This window comes from Lates calcarifer, linkage group LG9, assembly GCF_001640805.2.
Source record: "Lates calcarifer isolate ASB-BC8 linkage group LG9, TLL_Latcal_v3, whole genome shotgun sequence".
NCBI classification, from domain to species: Eukaryota; Metazoa; Chordata; class Actinopteri; family Centropomidae; genus Lates; species Lates calcarifer.
The window spans coordinates 3,695,967-3,718,546 of NC_066841.1; the positions used below are offsets into that span (position 1 = coordinate 3,695,967).

Consider the following 22,580-nt stretch of genomic DNA (forward strand, 5'->3'; position numbering starts at 1 on the left):
TGAACCAGACCAGTGTTCACCTCCTCTTCACCGGAGAGGAGTCGTTACCTCGCCTCAGTCCGCCTCGGAAGCGGGAGACAGAGAGAGAGAGAGAAGTCAGAGTCGCGTGCCTTTCACCAGGAAAGTGAAGCATTTTCCCAGCAGCACGGATCGGCTATTACAAACTGCTGGAAGTATCACCAAAGTTTATTTTTCACCTGGAGTACAACCTGTAACCAGCTCGGATACTTGCAGGATCTGTTAGCTTGTGCTGTAACCATGGGGGACGTGGTTTCCTCTCACCTGGATGAGGGCAGGCGGGAGATGATTACAGGTAAGAGAAGAGTGCCTGAGCTCTAAGTGAAGGATACAAACAGTTTCTCACACACTGAAGTTGCTTGAAACTTATTTTCTTCATATCCAAAACAGCTCTGAATTGTCCATAAAAGTTTGTAACAACTTTATTAAGTCTTTGAATCCTCCAGTAGCGATATCTCCACTATCATCATAGTGGTTTTATCAGATTTTCCTCTTCTTTTTGTCAAAGTTACTCGACAACTAGCCTATAAAAACGCATGCATATGTGCTGGAGTAAGCTCTGTTTTACTTCCTTTAAACTGAGCTGTCACACCTACCTGAGGAGAGAATGGCACTGAAACGTCTGTGCAGGAATTGTGCATAAAATCTAACAACAATACGTGGTTTTTAAATTACTTAGTACATGTGACCTTTGTCCTGTTCTCCTCTCATTTGTAAGAGTGCATTGTTGCTCTTCTCCACTCAAAGAGCTCCCCCGAATCCCTGCTCCGCTGCAGGCCTATTTCTCAGAGATAATAAGTAGGTTTCCCAAAGGAAAGCGTGTTTGTATAAGTTTGGAACTGGCTGCTATTTAGGTCTCAGATTGCTCCAGCCTCCCACTGTGCACTGTGCAGGTCTGTGTGATTATTTCAACAAGGCATGGGAGCAGAAGGAAGCAGGAGAACAGCGCTGTGGCTGAAATGCTTCCATGCATGTGTAGATGCTTCTGAAATGAAATTATAAGACTGTCATTGCTAGAAGCAGTTTGGCAATGAATCATAGTGCCAAAACAACTCACGAACAGGGACACAACTTGCTTGTTTTTTATGCTCGAGTTGGCATTAAGATCCTCCAGACTTGCTTTCCAGAAACTGTTGTCTCAGAGTCATTTTAGGCTGGGTTAGGACGCTCCGTGGGCCTCAGGATTGCAATTGTGTTTGTGCGTATGCTGGCAGGCGTACTTGCATGAAGCAACTACTTCCAGAAACCAAAGATTATGTTCTTGAGGTCCAGACACTCAATTTGTTTGTTGTTGTTGCTTTTTGTGAATCAGACAGAGAAATACTCTCAGATAGTTGAAAACAGGACGAAAAACATTGTTGGAAGCTGCCTCGTGTGGTGATGGTTTGTTTCTCTGTTTTCATCTGTTGTGTTTATGATTGTGTATTTACAGAGACTGTGCCCAGAAGTGTTGAAACAGCACAGTTTGATAATCGCTTATGAAATCACTTATAAAGGATAAATAATATTCTCTGGTTCTGTCTTCTCACATGTGAGGATTTGTTGGTTTTTCTCTGTTTTATATCGTTAGAAATTAAATACCTTTGACTTTTGGACTAATTATGGACTGATTAGACAAAACAAGCAATCTGAAGATGTCAAATTGGGCTCTGGGAATTTGTGATGGTCATTTTCCCTTCTTATTGACATTTTGTAGATTAAACAATCCATGAATTATTTGCAAATAATGAATTAATTCATATTTAATAAACATAGATAATAAAAGGCATCTAAAAATCAAGGAATACAACAGTTGGTCAGATTCAAAATGAGCTGAAAACAAGCTGTAAACAAACAGGAAAGTTGTTCAGTGTGTAAATTCATGTCTGTGTGACAAAGTAATTGCATCTCAAAAGGTCCACTTACTAGCCTTTTTTGGAGCTTTCAGCTGTATCCCGCAGCCCTCAGCAGTGAATGGAGCTGGCTCAGGTGTCATCACGTAGCCTGTGCTGTGAATGACAGAAGGTGTTGTCAGAACATTTTGGCCTATTTGGGAAATCTGTGCATCTTTTGGCATTCTGGTACAATGCAGGGTTGCCACAAACGCATCTGTCAAGGAACATATTCATTCATTCCTCATCACATACGCCATCTAAGGAGGTTTATATTATTACTGTGGACAACTATGATTGAAACAATACCTAAAATTGTGCAATATTTCCTGCTTATCAGTCTGTTGAAAAAAGATCTACATGTGAGGATTGTGTCAGAGGGGAGGAGGGAGAGGAGAAGATACTGAGTGAAGCTGCAGCGGTAAAGCAGGTAGAAACATGTCATGAGATTAATAGTTGAAACTACTGTCTGGTTCTCACACGCCCTCCCTCTGTGTCTTCTCTTGTCTCTCTGAAGATCATTTGGTGTCTCCTTTGCATGCATGTTTGTCCTTTAAAAAACAAGTTATAGATCCTCTTTGGTAGAGTGTGTGTGCACTTTGTGTGTGTGCACTTTGTGTGTGTGCACTCAGCGTTTCTGCACTGGGAGTCTTGTTTGGAGAGTGTTACCTCCCAGCAAGGTGATTTCCTCATCCTTGCTGCCTAAGCACATTCTCACAAAATGATCCTCCTCCCTTGTGAGCCCACGCAATAGAGACACAATATGCTAACACACACAAATGTGTGGTCACTAGGGAGACAACCTTATAAGCTCCCTTGTCTACAGGCTAATGCTGCTCATCATTGGCCAAAATAAAGATCGCAGAGTTGTTTCTCAAGCACAGAAGAGGACTGAGACTTTTGACCAAGAGACAAAGAAGGGAGTGAATGATGCAGACATCATGAGCCATCCGCTTATGACAGCATCTCATATTTCAGACATGCCTTTTATTGAGTGCCAATAATAAATAACGTTTCTGAAGACTGGTTATTCTGCTAAAATGCTAATCTGACTTCGTAGAGCTGCTTTAGCACAAACTGATCTAAGTTTTCCTGTCAGATGCATTGCAGTGATACTACAGTGATATACAGTATTCAAGTCTGACAGTTATAACCCTGAAAGACAACTGAGATCCATCCCCTTCTGTTAACTAGCTTTTTATCACTCAAGTACCATTGTTACTTTGTTTGATGGTATTTGTTTCTCTGTTAGTTTAACCGAACAGTATTTCTGGTGCTGAATAGCAAGGGTCACAACGTTGAATGGTTTAATTGTGCACAGCCCTATACTCAGTGATAGACAGATGAAATCTTGTACAGATTATTGATTATTTGTGAGTTAGGGTAGAGGGGACTGTCTCATTGACAGTTTCCTCTAAAGTTACTGTACGCCAGCAGAGCAAAAGAAATTAAATATGAGGTCATGGGGTGGATAGAGGGATATAACAGAACCTTTGTAGCATGCCTATACAGGTTGAAACAGAGGACTGGGTGTGTGTTTTATGATGTGGTCTTTGTTCCCAAATTCCAATTTCCAAGTGCCTAAAAGGCTGTCCACGTACAGCTTCCCAGTCTGCTGACTTTGGCAGAGCAAGACGACCAGTGGAAAGTACCAACTCTTTCCACGTTTGGAATGGAGGCCCCATCAACCAGCACTTATATGGTGGATATTTGCACAGGATAGAGAGGGGGTTTTTGTCAGATATCCACAATTTAAGCCAGAAATCAAACTAAAAGGATCTACACACTGCACTAAGAGCTCCAGAGCATTTTTTCATCTCATAGGGGTCTATCAATCTGCTCTCAGTGTAGGCAAACCAGATACTCAGAGCCAAGTTTTTGATACTTGTTGTTATGGGCACATTTCAGTCAGTGCCAAGATAGTATTACAGTTTGATACCCAGCCTTGCCACACACTGAACTTAGGAGGCCTTTGTTTCAGCTGTGTCACCATTTCCCTGCAACCCTCTAACCTGTCCACTCATCTCCCCTTGCTCTGACATGATGCTTTTAATAAGTCTGTGTGTCCCCGTTCTCGGTCTCCTCCACACTCTCTCTTCGTCTGTCCTGTCCTGTCAGCTCTTTCCTTCCTGCTCTCCCACTGCAGGCCGGCTCCCTCCTTCCTGTGTTGTCCCTTCCATAAACAGATCACAGTCAACACTGTCTGCCGCTGACCGAGTCAAACACACTGATCGGCTCACAAAAATGACTCCTTTTCCTTTCCAGCACCGGAATGTGGGAAAAGCTGATGTCCCCCTCTCTGCATGTTCTCACACTATCTATCAAAACGCTTCTTGCACAGAGTGGTGGGAATGAAACGCTGAGTCAGGCAGTGAGAGGATTTGTGAGAAACGATGATTCAATTTAACTGATCCCCATGGGGAGATTCTGCTTTCACTCCAAACTGGGACTGCAACTAACAATTATTCTCATTACTGAATAATCATTTAATGTATAAAACATCTGAAAATATCTTCACATGTCCAACCAACAGTCTAAAACTCACAAATATTCAATTTATGATGTTAATATCTGGAGACTCAGGCTGCATTTGGCAGGTAATGCATAATATAAAACTATTAACGAGACATCTAGAATACTTCCATTTGATGGACAGTGCAGTTATTAAATGTGGAGCTTCAACAAGATGAAAATTACATTTTAAACTAGCAAATATTCACAAGTCTCTCATCAGTATTTACTCATAGCATTTGTCAAGCGGTAATTACATTCAAATGTCTTTTAAGAGCAGTTATAGTTCAACTGTACTGCTCTAAAGTTTTACTAATGACCAACTTGTGACAGAGAGATTCGTGCCTACAATACATGGTAGGTAGGTTGAGTACTGCACTGAATCACTATCTAAAAAGCCCATTTTAAATTTTATTACATGGCACTTTTCATAAAGAGCTGATAGGAGCAGTGAAGGTTACAGCCCTCGTGTCACCATGTCAGAGAGACAGTAGGTCTTCACACGAGAACTGCAGCTCTCCATCTACACTCAGTTAATGTTTAACAAAGAGATTTAAATTGAAATGCTGATAAATTTTGAAAAACAAGCCCTTAAACATTACTTTTTTCATTTTAGCTTTTCTCATCTGACAGTGTTTCTCTGTACACCTGGGTCATTTTTAACTTAAACAAATGTGTCCATGTTTCCAGTAGGGATGTTTCCTGATCTCATGTCTATGTCGCCCCTCCCTGCAGCTCGCACCAGAGATGTGATGAAGGAGTTCAGTGACGTATATGAGCAGCAGTACGCAGTCGCTCTCTTCAACAGCGTCCGCTTTGAGATAGAAGGAGGAGGAGGGACGCAGTCGCAGCTGCTTCACAGAAAGGCAAGTTCACTATCTCTGTTTTTAAAGAGAGGTTCAAACCTGCTCATCAATAAACTACACAAGAATAAGTATGTGGCTTCCATCTGTGATGGGACTCTAATAATATATAAATTTGTTGTGAGGTCTTGAACGCCATATGAAACTGGAAGTTAAAGAGTATTTCAAGTTTATCACAAGTTGGATCTAATTTTTGTAGGTCTGGCCGTCATTTACAGTATATTATATACTGTATATATTATATATATTATATAGTTATAATTACATTGTACTCACCAAAGTAATTGCTGACATCTGGGGACACGGCGCCTTCGCTACAACTCAGTCCAGTGGGACAGCAATGCAAACAGTCAGATGATCTGGAAGGTTTGGAACAAGTCACTAGTTTAGTGTGATTATCTAAACCACTTAATTTGGAGGTGTGTGTGTGTGTACAACTAAAACAGGGACAATAAATACAAGTTAAAGCTGTTTACACACAGTTTGGTTACAAGTAAGCTTGGCTAACCTGTGATTAACCTGTCTAATCGTCTGACCGTTCTTGACCCATCTGATTTTTTGTTTAGCAATGTTGTCATGTCTCTTAACATGGTGGGTACAGTGTCATCATTACCATTAAGAAGATACAGGAATCCTACAGGAATTGTGTGTTTACCCCAATATCATTTATTGAGCAGTTAAAATGTGGTTCGAATGATCAAAATTCTCCAGCTTCCTTTCTGCCATGTTTAAAATGTTTCTGGTCTCTGAAATGAACAAATCCACACTGCTGTTTGTAGCTAAATGATTTGTGCACAACATAAACTTGCATCAATATGTTCGTTGTTTGAGCAGCAGTGCTTGATGTTACACACACTGCATGAAAGAGCTCATTCTTAGGTCTATGTACCAGTGCATCACCTAACGAGCGAGGCCTCTGCTCTACCTCTTTGGTTTTTGGACTTAAAGTCCCACTTTTGTTCATGTTTTCAGTCAGTGGAGAGAAAGTGGAGCACATTTCACACATGAACAGAGACGCTGTTTGGAATTCTATTATGGCTGTCTTCACTATGGTGCCTATGTGAACAAACACTGCAAATACACACACAACATGCATACAGGGATCTTTTTTCTAATCTGCTAATGAAGGTGGACAGACATGAGTTCAACAGCTGTCCTTATGTGTATGCACAGTTCTCTTTGCAGAAACTTTGAAGTTAATAACTTCTGTGATATTTCTGTTTTGGGTAATTGAAAATTGCAAGTCAGCACTGTTTGAGATGACCTCATCATCACTGTCAAAATGGCGACCGCTGAGCTCCTTCTTCATCTTGGGGAAGATGTAGAGGTCTGAGGGGCCAAATAATGTTAACAGGGTGTTGGACAACTTCAAATCCACTTAGACTGGCTGACTGCACAAAGGCTGATGTTGTCCACAGTGCTGACTCACAATATTCAATTATCCAAAACAGAAATAACTTTTAATAATATATTTATAAATTTTGCAGCAAACAAACAGTCAACCTGCTGTCAAACAAGAGCACCTCTTTATGCTTCAGTTCAGCTACACCCCTCCGTCTGCCTCATTTTATTTGTTTCCTTCCCCTCTGTGCAATCAGACTAACAGGATTATTTGATCTAAGACAGGAAATCTAGAAACAAAGTGGGTGGCGTACATCCGTGTGTAAACACTTGTGTGTTTCTGGGTAAAAATCTCCACCTCGATTGTTTGGAAACACAATTAGGCTTTAAGTCTGTTGCATAGTGAAGGGAGATCTCACTTGGCACATTATAAAAATGTTAGAGTAAAAAAAATCCCAAATTTTATGAAAGATCTCATATTGTAACTTGTATCACAAGATGCAACGATCTATAAACTTTTGCCTTAGCACTGAGCGTCTGTTATTTTTTAGGACCCTCTGGCGGGCCGGTCCATTTTCTCAGGGAATCTGTTTCAGTACCTGGAGGAGAACCGGAAGTGGAGGAATCGTTTTGTATCCGTACCAAACAGCTACACCATCAGCCTCTATGAGAGCAAAGCAGTGAGTTTTCTCTTACTTCACTAAACTTCTGTTCGATTTGGTGATTTATTGACTCTCGTTAAAACAGCTTAGTGTGTTTGCCATCTCTCTCTCTCTCTCTCTAACAGGCACATGACCGGGGACTGCACCCAAAGGTAACCATCAACTGTGCTGGGTACAAGGCTCTGACCTCAATGGAGGAGTACATGGAGCTGATGAATACCAGTCTGCCAGGTAAGAAAAGGACACACAGACTGTATGACAATGTATGACAAAACACAGCTAAAAAAAGGATTCATCATAGATATAGTCTGTTGGAATTAAAAAAATTCAATATTCACCAGAATCAGAGTTTTAGGAGGTGATGTTGTACAAGAATCAGAGTTGCCACATAAATGTGGTGTAGAGGTTTGTGTGCCCCAGTGATCCTGGGAGCTGTGATGTCTGGAACAATAGTTCCTGGTAGGGTCTCACAAGCCAAATTGGCCCCAGGGGAGGGGCCAGACTAAGGGCAATTGACAAAACCCCCAGTGAAATGGCAACAACAGAGCTGCAGCACCTCGCCTGCAAAAGAGAAACCAGAGCCCCCTACTGAAGCCAAACCTGGGAGGGGAGCACACTGACCCACCACCTGCAAGGACAGGCATTAGAGTTGGGTGCATTGCAGCCTGCTGCCTGGGTGAACCAACCCCAGATAAGGGGAAGTCAAGACTGAAAGTGGGCAAAATCTGTTATTGTTTAATTCCCCTTTTCTTTTTAAATCAGCTGACATTTTCTTCACATTCAAACCCCAGTGCAGCTGCTCTCTAAATATTCTAGTTTTTCATTCTTGTTCTGTCATTTGACTTGTTTGTAGGTATCAAGGCCAAAGTGGGCAGTAACCCATTCATCAAGTGTGCGACCCAGTTCCCCCTCATCCTGTGGCATCCATACGCCCGTCACCACTACTTCTGTGTGATGACAGAGAAGGAGCAGAAGAAGTGGCACGCTGTGCTGCAGGACTGTGTCAGACACAGTAACAATGGTAACAATACACAACATACACAAACAATGACATCACTTAAACTTACAGTTAAGTTGAAGTAATACCATGGGAAAGGTCCCTGACACTGGTCTTTTAGATTATTTATAGAAAAGGATAAGAGACGACTGATAAATTAACTCAGTCATCAGGGGCTGACAATACAACTACAGCGTTTGAACAGCAGCAGTTTCTTGGTCTCTCTGCTCCACCCTGGACAATTACTGCCTCTCAGCCTTTGTTGGTGGTTCAGACAAGGGTGTGTGTGAGTGTGTCGCAGTGTGTTAAGCCTTTACATGCCATCTGAGTGAGCTGGTGGACCTGTGGATATGAGATGCTGCAGGAATGACGCGCATTTGTTTTTCTAAATGTTTGGTCCCGGTTACAGTGTGGCAGTGTGTACTTAAATGACTGACTTGTCAGTTGACGCAAAGTTAATTAAAATAAACACATCACACACTCTCTGGTTCCAGCTTCTCAAGCTGTTTTTAAAGCAGCAAAATGTAACTTTTGCTGAGCAACAGCAGCCTCTGCAGCCACGAGTGGTAATTCATTCTGTTGTGTTCGAGCAGTTGTTTTCATGTACAGAAAACAAAGGTTATCAATCTCTTAAGAGAAGCTTTGACTGCGTAGTCCCACTCACCTTAACTAAAACACGGCCACACTGTATACATTACCCAAGAACAAGAACAGTAGTACTTTACCAAACTATTTAAATCTAACAAAAAAGGCTTTTAAAAAGGTGAAGCAGCAACAGAAGGAACAGCTTTTTTTTTTTTAATCAAAAGTCTCCCTCCCCCTTTCTCCCAGCCTTTATATTTTAGAGTGTGCCACCATCATTTGAGTGCTGCCTTGTATTTGTGAACTGATGTATTTTAGAGGACACTGCAGTCCATTTTGCTTTTGACTGATCACAAGAGAACGTTTGTTTTATCAGGGTGGAGAACTAGTCTCTTCTCCTGTCATGGTGGTTTCTTCTTGCGATGGCATGACTCATGTGTCACTGTGTTGAGACACTGAAAGCAGAGACGTGCCAGAGGATGTGCGAACATAATGTCATCCATTTTTTTGTCATGTCGTCATCTCTCAGCTTGGTAAGACTGACCTAACAACACCTTTAGGCTTTGTGTAAAAGAATCTAAACTGGCAGAAATGATTGGCCCGCTTCCAGACTTTCTCTGCCACATTGTGTGTTGACTGCAAATTATACACCAAGTTTTAATTGGCAGGAATATTTACATTTACACACTGCAGTCCAGTGCTAAAGAGGCCAATTCGCTGCCTTATTTTGAAAAGAATCAAGTGACATTTTTGTGGTTATGTGCATGCATGCACGTGTTTGTGAGTCAGTGTGTGATCTCACATTCAGTGTGCTTTATTTAGACAAAAGAGTGAGAACCAGAATGAGCGGGAACTTGTGGAAGTGGAGATAAAAATACAAAGCTACAGAGACTCCGTGATGAACAAATGGCTGCTGCAGTGAACATGATCAGGCTTGTTTGAATCCTTTTGGCTACAAAGACAGGTGGTGTTGATTGTAGATCAAGCCTAGATTATTTATAAAGGTTCACATATAAATTATAACCTTGTGACCATATCAATAAATTTCAAATTTACAAAAAAAACTTGCAGGTAACTGTAACTTACTGGGAATATTTGTTTTCCAGTCTCCCTATTACATGAATCTTTAAATCCAAGATACAGTATCATATTACAGTAGATAAATCTATATTGTTACATTCGCAGCAGTTATGTACATTCAAACTTTCATTCATTCATTCATTCATTTAACTTAAGGGAAATAATGTTGTAATCTTAACTAAGATATTTCAGTAATAAAGCTCATTCATCGACTTTCTTGTCTTTACCTTAGCTGACCCTAATTTTCAAACACAATTTTTCAAACACTACATACACAAGCATGTGGTCTTACATGCCCGTGGGTGTGCACACATAATTATGACGCTGTATATCGTAGGAGCTTTTAGGCTTAAAGCTAATGTATGGCTAAATCATTTGTAATGGTACTTTAAGTGATTTCTGGGGTGGATCATCACGCACAAGGAGTCATTGTAATCATCAAGTCAGCTGCATCAAATCACTTAACACCTACAGAAAAATGCAAACACCCATGCACTATTGTTTATCTGTACGTATCCACTGTAAGTTAAAGCCTAAACAGTCCTGTATTGTGGACAGTACAATTAAACTTCATACCACATACTGAATGAAACAACACACTGGCTCTGTGCTCATAACCACACTGACAAAGTTGCTCAACCTGATTCAGCCTTGTTTTGCACTTAGTCAACTGTTATGCCAACTAACTGTGTTGCGTGAATTCAAGGTAACATGCATAACCACACATGACAATGGTACCAGCTGTCAATTATCAGGATTAGTTTGAAAACATCCAATGCAAATTCTAAAGTTAGAGGAGCCGAGAAACTGCGGGTTCATTCTCTGTTTTGGTTGAGTTTTGGTCAAACACCAACTTTAGTGAACACATATTTTGACTGCGAAACAAGATCAGTCCAGTGTAGCTCACTTTTTACTTCCCAAAACTACCTGTTCAGACATGCTCAGTAAACGGCAGAGTCCCTGCCATACATTCCAGCTGTGAGGCTGGGCTCCAGGAACAAGTTGTAAGAAACAGAACCTCTGTTGCTGTTTTACTGGTCACCATAACTGGTGTGAGTGTGGATTGGCATTCATGCATCTGGCTTGTGTTGACACGCCCAGTCTCACCTCTGTCTTATTGGTGTTTCGAGGAAAACCAGAACCAGTAAAAGACTTTTCCTGAGGGTGATAAATGGTTTTACAGCCTGACCCCTGCCCTCCCTGCAGTTCCTCTTACTCACTGGACTTCTACATACACACGCATTTCATAAGCTGTACATGCCACCATTTCTCTTGAGTGCGAGTGTGAAATAAACACAAATTGTTACTAGAAATTTTATCAGAATGAGAGAAATATAGCTGAGGCTATGTTCATGATTTACTAATGCACAGAGGTGATGATTTACCTTCCTAATCATACAGAGTATGTCAATCATGGCACAGACAGAAAATGCTGCAGTGCCCATGAGGGATAAACTGGAGGCATCACAGAAACTTCATGCAAAGCAGTTCTTCAGCTGAACACAGACACTATTCAGCCGGCTTTGATAAGTTAAAACCACAAGTTAAACTTTCACATTGACACAATGAAGATCTATTTAAATCCACTAAAGCTCCTGTTGTTCCATTTTAATAGCTCTCCAATAAAATGATCAGCTGCTGCTTTGCATCGCTGTCACAGGGTGATTTGCAAAGTGTCCTGTTAATCAGATCAGTTAACAACAGGTGACCTCATTGTACTGTTCTGCATAACAAAAAGCTGCAGCCCATCTGACTGTTCAACCTGTCAGTCTGAATGGTCGCACCACTGCAGGTGAATACAGAGTGAGTGTGTAATGTTTCACACACCTGTTCTGTTACTGAGGTCTTGGGAGGTGGTGAGCTCCTTTAAATGACACACAAAAAGCTTAAAATGCAACACACAAAATGTCTTGGAAAGTGGAAAGTGCTATGCCATCCTGTGATATCACATAGTAGGATGTGAAAGTGGGGATTTATTTAAAATCTTCCTAACCGCTCTGAATGCTTGACCTACAGCAAATGAGTGTTGGAAAGCTCAGTAGAGTAGAGTGGAGTCACAATGTCCCTGTATCTTTATAATTAACCTGGTGAGTAAGGATGTTATAATCACTGAAATCAGCCCAAACTGAAATTTTCAGTAAAGCTGCAGGCCATATTTAGAAAGTCTGTAGTGATGTAATGGTGTCACAGTTAAGGTTAGATTCATAATTAACTTGCCAAGTAAACATGATGATGTTCAAATGAAACAAGCACTATGAGAGCTTCAGATTGGGCTCTTTAAACTTATATAAAAAAAAAAAAAAAATCACGATCCATCGGTTTAGTGATTAATTGTTACTAAAAAATTATTAGTTGCTATTAATAGGTTCAGTTTTTGCTCTTTGACCAGCACAGGCAGCAGAACAGCAGCCAGTCTGGTGCAGGCTGCAGGGCATCGCATTAGTAGTCAAGACTGCGCTGAGCTGCCGCTGGGCCACCAGAGAGACATCAATCATGGCTGAATCTCCACCCCCACAGCCTTAAAACCAGGCACCAACCCTCCGCTCTGATCCACAGACCTCAGACTAATTCCACTCCACATAAAGAGACCTGCGACGACACATTCAAGGGACGATGAAAGAACATTTCATCCCAGGTTTATGGCTTGTCAGCAGAAGAGCTGTGTGTTTTTCAGCATGTGTATGATTCAGAGTTTTGGCATCGTTATCAGACAATAACATACAAACCAAACCAATACAGGGTCTCCAACATTGGCTTGTTTGCTGCTAGTGGAGGCAGGGATCTCCTAAAATCACTTACCCAGTCATGTGTTTGTAATGTCTGTGGCTGATGGTATGTTTAAACAAGTGTTTATCATACTGTGGTTTTGCTGGCTCCATAGGGCCGCACCATATGGGGAAATCCTATGCATGCATGTCAGCGAGAGCAGTGGCGAGTGTTTGAAAGAACTGTTTAAAACCTGCTTCGACATGACGGCAGGTGGCTTGAAGCTGAAGCCTCATCAAACTATATTTGACATCCAAATGCTTAATGGGTTTTAAAATGTCAAATACATTTTTAAAAAAACTCAGAAACATACCATATACACACACAAACACACACATTTGTGGATGTGAGGGCCTGGGAACTCGTCCCTGGCTGCTGCAAAAATCCCACCAACCAGAGCGTGGTGAGCAAGGCAGGGAGGGAAATGCCTCGAATAAAAAGACCGTGGTAAATGCTGCCACATGTGCTATTTATACAAAGTACACACACACACACACACACACACACACACACAGTGCAGAGAAACTGTAATCTGTTCCTTGATCTAGCTTGGTTCAGACACATGGAGAATGTGTAGTGGTTTATAGGCCGGGCAGGTCATCAAAAAATATTTTCCTCTTTCTTTTGGCAGCAAGAGGAAATTTCTCTTCAAATGAGCAACAAACTGAAAAAGGAGAGGGATTCACTTCCACACATTTAACACTGGTGATCCCAGCATGTGCTTTAAATGATTTCAAATCACTGCTTCACTCTTAGAAACGCTTCCCATCCGAAGTTTACGTTCTGTTTAAGCTTTAGAAAAGAGTGAAACTGGCACATTGTGCAAATATATTTTACAACATCCAATAATTAAGAGAGATTTAGAATGTGGAGAGTGAAAACCAAGCAGCAACCACAAAGGCTAACTGTTTAAGCCTGGCGGTTCACAGCCTTTCCTCATTACTTCCTGTCACACCCACAACATGATGCTCACAACAAGAGACTGTGAACTACAGTAGGTCAGCCGTCCATCATCACCTACTTAACTACTTGATCTGTATGGACTGTGCTCCTATTACTGTTAACATACAAAAAAGTGTTTTGCACGATATATAGCAGCGAGGACAGGAAAGCCTGCAGCACACAGTGGCAGACGTGATGTTAATCAGTAGGTGATCAAACAGTAGCAGGATGTGTGCCTGAAATTTGGTTTACAGGATGAGTTGTTCTAAGCTAACCAGGAGCAGGTAAATATCAGGTGGCATGATACAACGGTCATCCGTGCTAAATCTTTGAAAACGTGCAAGTTACATTTCTGGCACGTGAAGCCTTATCCAAATAAATTCTATTCATGGGAAAACTGCTGGATCAAAAACACTTGTTATGTTGTGTTGTTATTGGTCTTGAACTGTCCAGTATAAGAACAGCAAACCATCAGTCTGCCTGCTGTTGCATCTCTCAGACTCTTTTCACTGCATTTGACCCCCTCCCCCCAAACGATGGCTGGCCATTTACCAACACTGCACTTATTTTCCCACTGTGCTTCTAACTTCAGTGTCCAGTGAATTCACATGAAAACCTGTGCCAAAACAAGCTATCACACCGACCCTCAGCCCGTCAGCGCAGAGTTACTGAGCTGGGAGCAGAGACAGCTTCCTGTCTGGCTCTGGTCTCCCCCCCCCTCATCCACTTCCTGTCTTTGTCAGCCTCCTCTGAATCACAGGCTTACAGCCCCAGACAAAACAACCTGAAAGACATTCAGACACACACATGCACATTGGTGCTTGTGCATGACAGACTTCACATAAAACAAAGGGATTATCATTCAGGCATCCTGAAGGTAAACCATCCATTCATGCATTACGCAGTGCAGGAAACGTCTACATTTCTGTCCTCTGATTTCCTGGGACCTCAAGAGCAATCAGCCTAAAAAAAAAAAAAAAAACACAGCAAGAGTGGACGCTGCAATGTCAAGAACAGCATTGCCACACATATATACTGCATATACACTCACAAGCATCTCATTAGGAACAACTGTACACCTGCTTATGCTTAATAATCCACTCAGTCAACTATGTGGTAGCAATGCAGTCTATAAAATTATGCAGTTATGGGCCAGGAACAGTTAATGTTCGGAGTGGAGGAAAAACTTCGACTGCAGCATGATTTTTTATGTCAGACGGGCCACTCTCAGTATTTCTGAAACTGCTGATCTCCTGGGATTTTCATGCCCAAAAGTCTCTAGGGTTTACTCTGAATATTGCAAAAACAAAAAACATCCAGTGAGCAGCCGTTCTGTGGACAGAAACACCTTGCTAGTGAGAGAGTAGCGGAGAATAGCCAGACTGGTTGGATCTGACAGATCTGCCTGACAGGCTACAGTAACTCTGATAACTTTACAACTGTGATGAGCACAACAGCATCTCAGAATGTACAACATGTCCAACCCTGAGTCGAATGGGCTACAACAGCAGAAGACCACGTCAGGTTCCACTCATGTAAGCCAAGAACAGAAATCTGAGGCTGCAGTGATCATAAGTTCACCAAAACTTTACAGTTGACGACTCGAAAAATGTAGCCCAGTCTGATAAACTTGGATTTCTACTGAGGCACGCAGATGGTAGTGTCAGAATTTGGCATCAACAGCATAAATCCATGGACCCTACCTGCCTTGGGACATTTTAATGTCACAAGGTAAAAGTTGTCCCAAACTGGCTTCATGAACATGACAATGAGTTCAGTGTACTTTAGTGGCCTCCCCAGTCATCAGATCTGAATCCAATAAAACACCTTAAGCATGTGGTAGAACAGGAGATGCATGCAGCATGAATGTGCAGCTAAAATCTACAGAAATGTCAACATGGAGCAGAATCTGAAGAAATGTTCCCAATATATTGTGGAATCCATGCCACAAAGAACTGAGACTGTTTTGAGAACAAAGAGTGGCTCTACCCACTATTAGTGTGGTTTTCCTAATAAAGTGCTTGACAAGTTTCTCTTATTTCCATTTCTCTGCATGAAATGTTTGATACTGTTAAGACATGCCTCTGTGTAGTGGCCCACAGAGGCATGTCTTGACAATGTCAAAAATTAGTTCAGTTACAGTAGAGCAGTAAGTACAGGAATGTGACTTCTTGTAATTGTTTGGAGCCGTTTCACATTTTTATGCCTGTAGGGACATCGATCATCATAAACATTAGCCTATTGTTTTTGTTCATTTTGGTCATTAGAGGGTTAGGGTTAGTATCACAGTGGCATTTACACTAAAAGTATTTCTTCTACCACTGCAAGATGGAATTATGTTGAACTTACAAGTGTTTAGGCGCAGTAAAAGATGGCTTAGCTTTGGCTGTGATGGTTAAAGTTGCACTACATTGTTTCCCATAGTAAATAATGTTAAACAACATTTCAATAAGGGCTGGGTTGAAAAGCAACAAAACTATCCTTTAATTACAAATTTGTGCATCTGAAGGACAGACGCTTTCTTGTTGCCACTGGAGAAAACACAACTGAAACATGAGTCACTTTAATTAAAAGGAGGAACTGCTCTGAAGGACAAACTGCTAATTATAGGGCTGTTTTATTCTATACCTGTTTATACTCTTTTGTGAGGGACGCATGACTTTCAGCGCTCAGGTGTCCCTTGGCGCTGTGGCCTTGAGAGAGGCAGCTCTTTGGCTAGTGGTGTATTTTCATCACTTAAACACAAGCAAATGCTAAGAACCAACTTCCTGAAAACGCACGCATGTTGCCGTTTCGATTGTCCTGTCAGCTGGGAGGGGCGGTAACCATAGCAACCACATTAAATGTGTCCTCTGACAATTTAGCATCTTCCTGTTTTGAGGGATGACACAGCCATGTGTGACAGGGGCCGAGCTTGCATGTGTTGTCCTAGACTCTAGCAACTGTGACGGAATTACACTCGGAGACCGTCTCCCACTGAGGTGACTCAGATGTTATGGAAACCGTTGTTAGTGTGGGATTTTGCAGAAGTCAAAGAAACATCCAAATATCCACATAACTCATACCAAGTAAACACCCATTTAGTTGTTGCAGAGCATTGTGAGGTCTGACTTATACGCCAAGAAAAAAAACTGCATCCACCATCTTACTACCAAGACCATTTCAGGCAACTGTGTCTTTTTTTGAACAGGGGGTCTTATTTGGGTAATCTGTTGATCTATTCTGCTCTTTATTGTCCCCAACAGGTCTGTCAGAGGACTGCACCGTTCAGACTCCGGCCTTCACCGACACGGTGAGACGTCACAGACAAGCAAAGGGACACTACGGGACCTGGGATATGATGTGCGGGACCCCCCCACAGGTCAGGATCTCAAATTTAATCACAGTACAACTTCTAGGTGACACATTGGAAGTGTTTGACATTACGAGTTGATGAGGAGCACCTAAATGCACCAGTAGTTTTACTACTACCTCATTTTGAGAGGTTCAGCTCTGCCTGTAGTTTCTGAGAGGGAACCACCTTTGTGGCCTGCTGGCTTATGTTTCCCTCTTGGGAGGTAGACCGACACTGAGGATATTGTGACTTGAACAGTATTGTTGCCGCAGGTGACAGTTAAAAGAGATTTTTCAGGAACAATTTTCAAACAGTCACTGAGTACCTGTCCAAAGTTCAGATCGGGGTCATAGTTCAACCTCTTCAGATGCCACTGTGATGGATGATGTGCACTGGCTAAGAGAGATTTTTCAGAGGCAGGGTTGCTTTCCAGGAAGAAAACACTCCATCTGACATCATGAACACACACCCTCTCCTCACACTTCAGAACAAGAACGCACTTACACAAGACCTTCAAAGAGACAGCAACAGGACCCCACCCCTCACACGCACTTATATACTCGCACACTGTTGACTGGGGTCTCCCATCTGAATAAGTCCCTTTCAGTCTCCTGCTAGAGCTTCATAGTCCCTCTGTGTGTTTGTGGGAGTCACCTTCTCTTCATTAAATCTGTTTCCTGCCTGTAGCTCAGTTTCTGTATACTTCTCTGAACATTACAGTTATACTCAACTGCATGGACATGTTAAAGCTGCAGAGTTTGCACTGAGCCAAGAGGAAACACCACAAAACAAAAACCAGCAAGACCACATCAGACCAAAACATTCACAGCACTCAGACATGATTATTATGGATATATCAGCACTATACATGAAAGCATTACAATGCCTTTGAATGTTCAAAATCAACAATTAATAGCCAACAGAAAAAAATAGCTGTCGCCATAATAAGTAACCCACAATCAATACTAATGGAAATACAGCACATATGTAGATGGTAGCAGCATTAGAGCAGAAATTAAAAGCCAGTTATTGGTTAAATGTGCCTTTTTCCATGAAGCATGTTTTGAGATGTCACAGTAGGAAAAGCACAGGCATAAATAATAAAATAAGTAATGGTTGAATTCTGTTTAGTTGCTTCAGTTTCAGGGATCCCTGGAATTGTTCTCACTACTTCCTGGCAATGTCATCAGCATGGATTAGAAAACAATCCAAAATGACTGAGAGTTTGTGAAGAAATCAACATGAAACATTGTTTTTGTGCCTAAAACTGCACAAATAGCAAACGTAATGAGTGAAAAATGTTTAATATACCCCAGAGAGAAATGTACCTGTTTGCTCAGAGTGCAAAGTTAGCAGTGATCTGGTCAGAGCCATGGATTTTATAAGGCTGTGGATGGTTTTACACTGAAACTGGAAGGATACGTAGCAGTTTTACGATAAGACAGCTCAAACAGTTGCTGTATGTTAAAGACTGTTTAAGGTTCAGTATCTGACATGAGTTTAGGGTGTCAGTTTTTGAATGAGGGACAGCTGACAGCATTAACCTAAAACATCTGGCATTTATCCACTGTCTGATATATTCTGCTTCTAACTTGTGCAGCAGGCAGACAGTATGACGGTGTTAGCTTTTTATGCTAACGTAACACAGGTCATTTGTCTCTTTGCGTCCTTTAGCATTAGCTACAGCTAATGCTACAGCTAATGCTAAAGGATGCTATTTCTGAGTGGTTATTGTTGTTAGTAACACCCGCGCTTTTCCTACCATAACAAGTTAAAATGTCCGCTGTGAAAAAAGCCCATTAGCCCCACAGTTTACCGACATAACAACTCACACAAACACCAGTTCAACCGACAGTGTAATAACCTGACTTACCTGCGTTAAATGAAGTACACAGCAGCTTGTCCTCACCTGTTGAAGCAGGCGGCAGCAGAGCAGAACAAAATCCTACTGGTTAGCTTCAAGTTTCAGGTAACACAACAGGTGATACAATCAACAACTGACAACTGATACATTAGTAACAATACAGGTATGTGTTGAATACAGTGTTTTAAGTGAGTAGAGTAACGGCCCAAATCAGTGGGCGGGGCATCGACGGTTTAAATGGACCGCCTTTTTTCAGGTGTTCAATATACTGCACCTGTAGCCACAGCATGTCACGTGTCAATGTAAATTAGCAGAGCAGCTCAACTAGAGTTGGCTTTCCATAGCTACAGACTATGAGCTAGACTAGGAATATGGTATTTTTCACATACATATACTTATATACATCTTATTTTCAGTAGAAAATAAATATAGAATAAAATACAGTAAAGATTCAGACAAAATGTGGCAAAGTAAGCCATACAGTCTACAGAAAGTGACCCACAATCACCCAAAATGTTTGCCAGTTTATTAAAATTTATTAAAAATCAAAAAGTGAAATTTCTCATTTATGAAAATACAGGCTACAGACGCTAAATTCACTACTTTGTAGAAGTGTGTACAACCTTTGTATGTCTGGAATTTCAGCGGTTTACCTTATTCATCCTGGTAGATCATCACAAGCTCCATATGATGGGATGAGAAGCATTTGTTAAGCATCAAAAAATGCACCTTTATCCTACTAGAATTAACCTGTACAATAAATAATAAAGTGTGCAAAAAATGAGGGGGTCTCTATACTTTCTGAAGCCTTTTTATTATAACATAGATGTGTGTGAGAGTTGAATACATTTTTCTGTAACTGTGCATACATTAAAAGTGGCACAAAATAAATTGGTGTATGAGATACAGTACAGACCAAGGTAAAAACATTCACAGCCACCGGTGTGACAATAATACAGAAGAAAAACATCATTTCATTTAGCGCTTCAAGACTAGCAAGCTTTTAGACAAACAAGCTACAGTATACCTTTTGTTTGTCAGACCTTTCTGATCCTGTGTGGAAATACTGCTCTGCCTTTGTCCCAGCCATTCATTACCCAGCAACATGCTCCACCAAATATTTAGTTTAGCTTAGTTAAAACCTCATGGAGGTGCTGAGCTTGTGTGTGTGAGTGTGTGATTGTGAGTTGTGAGGGCAGTGCCACTATGACCAGCCTTCCTGCCTCTCTTTATCCAGCTGTGTATCATCTCAATCACCCCACTGTATCCATGTAACCACACAGGAGAGGCTGTACTTTTTTATGGGTTATTTTTGTTTTTCTTTGGGTGGAGGATATTGGTTGTTTTTTGACTGCGCCTCTTGTGTAAAAATCCACAGTTGGCACGTTGCCATGGTAACTATGACTTCCTGTAACTGGTGGATAGGTGGGCCTGACCTTCACAGTATGAACTACAAGGACCATTAGGCAGAGGCCAATCCTGTACAATCCAGTGAGATGTAGTGTCAGGATGTTTTTATTTCATTTACCTGTGCATATAAATACACTACAAATAAAAATACATGAATACTAGTATGTTGTCTGTGTACAGATTCTCGCTAATCTGGTGATGGAGACCCTCCTACCCCGAGCTAAGAAACATGATTGGTCCTCGTCTGAAGGGGAAAATGCAGCAGAGGCAGAGGAACTGGATGTTGGTGAGTTCCCATCATACCGTACAACACGCTGCTGTACAAACGCAGGAGAGAAGAAAACAAGCAAATAATGTTCTTGAACGACTCTCTCCTCCAGATCTCTGATGCTGTGTACAAGCAGGTGTTGTCTCAAACCACCGCTCAGTATGAAGCACTAGTAGAAGCCTGTGAGGCCCACAGAGCTCCGCTGGACGCCAGACTGCGAACCGACATGGACCAGATCATCACGTCTAAAGAACATGTCAGCAGCAAGATACGAGGTGAAAACAAATTTATATGTAACAGTTTTTTCTTCATGATTTTTCTTATTCTCCCCTCGCAATAATCAATAATGGTTTTATTAAACAAAATAAGTTAATAATCCAGAGCAATGGATCGAAGTCAAGAGTAGACAGACAGAAATAAATTTATCATCTAACTGAAGACCACCTCTGCTTTCCTTCTCACACACATCCAACATGCTGTTCAAAATGACTTGGTTCACTTGCTGCTTGCTGTGCCATGTAATGCGATCTTCCTGACCTCAACTGCATGCTTCATTGTTCGCCTACTGTTTTCCTGAGTGAGATGAAGCTGTGGTTTCTCTGGCTCAGGGATTACTGGCACAGCAGAGCGATCAGTCTGGTCACTGAATAACACCAGAGTACTTGAGTTTCCGATGAGTTTGCTCGGACATTTGGCACAAACGAGGCCTTTGCTCTGTAACTAACCATCCCTCCGTATCTGACATTTTCCACCTCTCGTCTTACTCTCGGCACTTTCCCCCCTCACAGCTTTTGCTTTGTATTGAGGTCTATTGTTTCCGTCCTTTCATTCCTCTGTATCTTGCTTACTCTGTTTGATTAGCTGGCTTCTACTGCATCAGACCATCCACCCTTTGAGTGCTGAGCCTGTCAACTTTCTTTTCAAAAGTTGACTTGGCACAGGCTGCTCTTTTTTTTTCATGTGTACCGTTTCGCATTGAGCTCAAGTGGCAGAACTGCATTCCATTATCTGTACTGCATGGGCCATTTCTGACTTTATGCCACAGACAAGGCTCAAAACTACAAGTCAACAAAACAATGCAGGTTCACCTTACATGAGGGCAATGTATAAGTCTGAGAGACGTCTCTTTTAGCTCAGAGGTTACGTCTAACCATTGCTGTATCTGAGTTGGGTGAAATTGAAAGCTGCTGGGCTTCCATGGAAACAGCACAAAAGTGTTTACTCTAAGTGTCATTGCATTGCATACATACCAACCATTTCAGCCTGGTTTTAAACAGTACATAGTGATGATTTTTTTTGGCAGGTCATTTGAGGTCAGCGCCACGCCTTTATTTTTCTTTGTGCTTTGACTTAGTCCTCATGTGTTGCATATTTACAAGCTGCAGCAACTAACCATGAATATGTTTTTCTTTTTTCCTCCGGTGTGCAGCTCTGGTGTTGCCCAAGGCAGAGCAGCTTCTACGAACCAACATCCAGCCCTACATTAGCTCCATCCTTGAGGCCCTGATGGAGCCCACCAGCAGAGGTTTCTCTGAGGTTAGGGACGTTTTCTTCAAAGAGCTGGTGGAGATCAGCAAGAACTCGCTCAATGGAGGGGGCAAGGAGAAACTGGGAGAGGTGAGTCATGCTTCACTGAAGTGTACAGTAATAGTTTGGCCTGAGCACCATCTTTCCATGATGCTCATACCACTTATCTCACCCTCCTTTATCTTCCTTCCTCTGCAGCACATGGAGAGACTGTCCATGCTCGCCTTCCACCCCGTGAAGATGCAGAGCTGCTACGAGAAGGTGGAGCAGCTCAATCTGGAGGGGCTGCAGCAGAGGTTCGACGTCTCCAGTCCCTCGGTGTTCGTCAGCAGAGCTCAGATCCTCATGAGGGAGGTGAGGTGTCACAGCCCTTCTCTCTGTTACCACAGAAAGAATCAGCATGCCTGAATGCCTGAAAACACTCCCTAGTTCATAGGAAGACAGCTCACCCCAGCAACCTGTCCTGTTTGTGGTGAAGTCTCTATTGCCACCTGCTGGACAAAAAGAGTATGACAATTTGTAAAGAAATTGTGAGGTGACGCAC

At 41.8% G+C, this 22,580-nt stretch overlaps 2 protein-coding genes across 2 annotated transcripts in view; one reads left to right on the forward strand and one right to left on the reverse strand.

Moving 5' to 3' along the window:
- The window catches only part of stxbp1a (syntaxin binding protein 1a), a 47,232-nt gene extending 28,203 nt beyond the window's left edge, over positions 1-19,029 (reverse strand). The window contains 3 exon segments of the mRNA XM_051072784.1: positions 1,924-2,006; positions 5,540-5,622; positions 18,841-19,029. Coding sequence (XP_050928741.1) covers positions 1,924-1,993 — 70 coding nt within the window. The 5' untranslated portion in view covers positions 1,994-2,006; positions 5,540-5,622; positions 18,841-19,029.
- The window catches only part of niban2a (niban apoptosis regulator 2a), a 26,671-nt gene continuing 4,091 nt past the window's right edge, over positions 1-22,580 (forward strand). The window contains 11 exon segments of the mRNA XM_018693069.2: positions 1-313; positions 5,136-5,266; positions 7,156-7,284; positions 7,392-7,497; positions 8,120-8,287; positions 16,879-16,994; positions 20,422-20,451; positions 20,453-20,527; positions 20,622-20,784; positions 21,939-22,126; positions 22,235-22,390. Of these exon segments, the coding sequence (XP_018548585.1) occupies positions 259-313; positions 5,136-5,266; positions 7,156-7,284; positions 7,392-7,497; positions 8,120-8,287; positions 16,879-16,994; positions 20,422-20,451; positions 20,453-20,527; positions 20,622-20,784; positions 21,939-22,126; positions 22,235-22,390 (1,317 nt within the window). The 5' untranslated portion in view covers positions 1-258.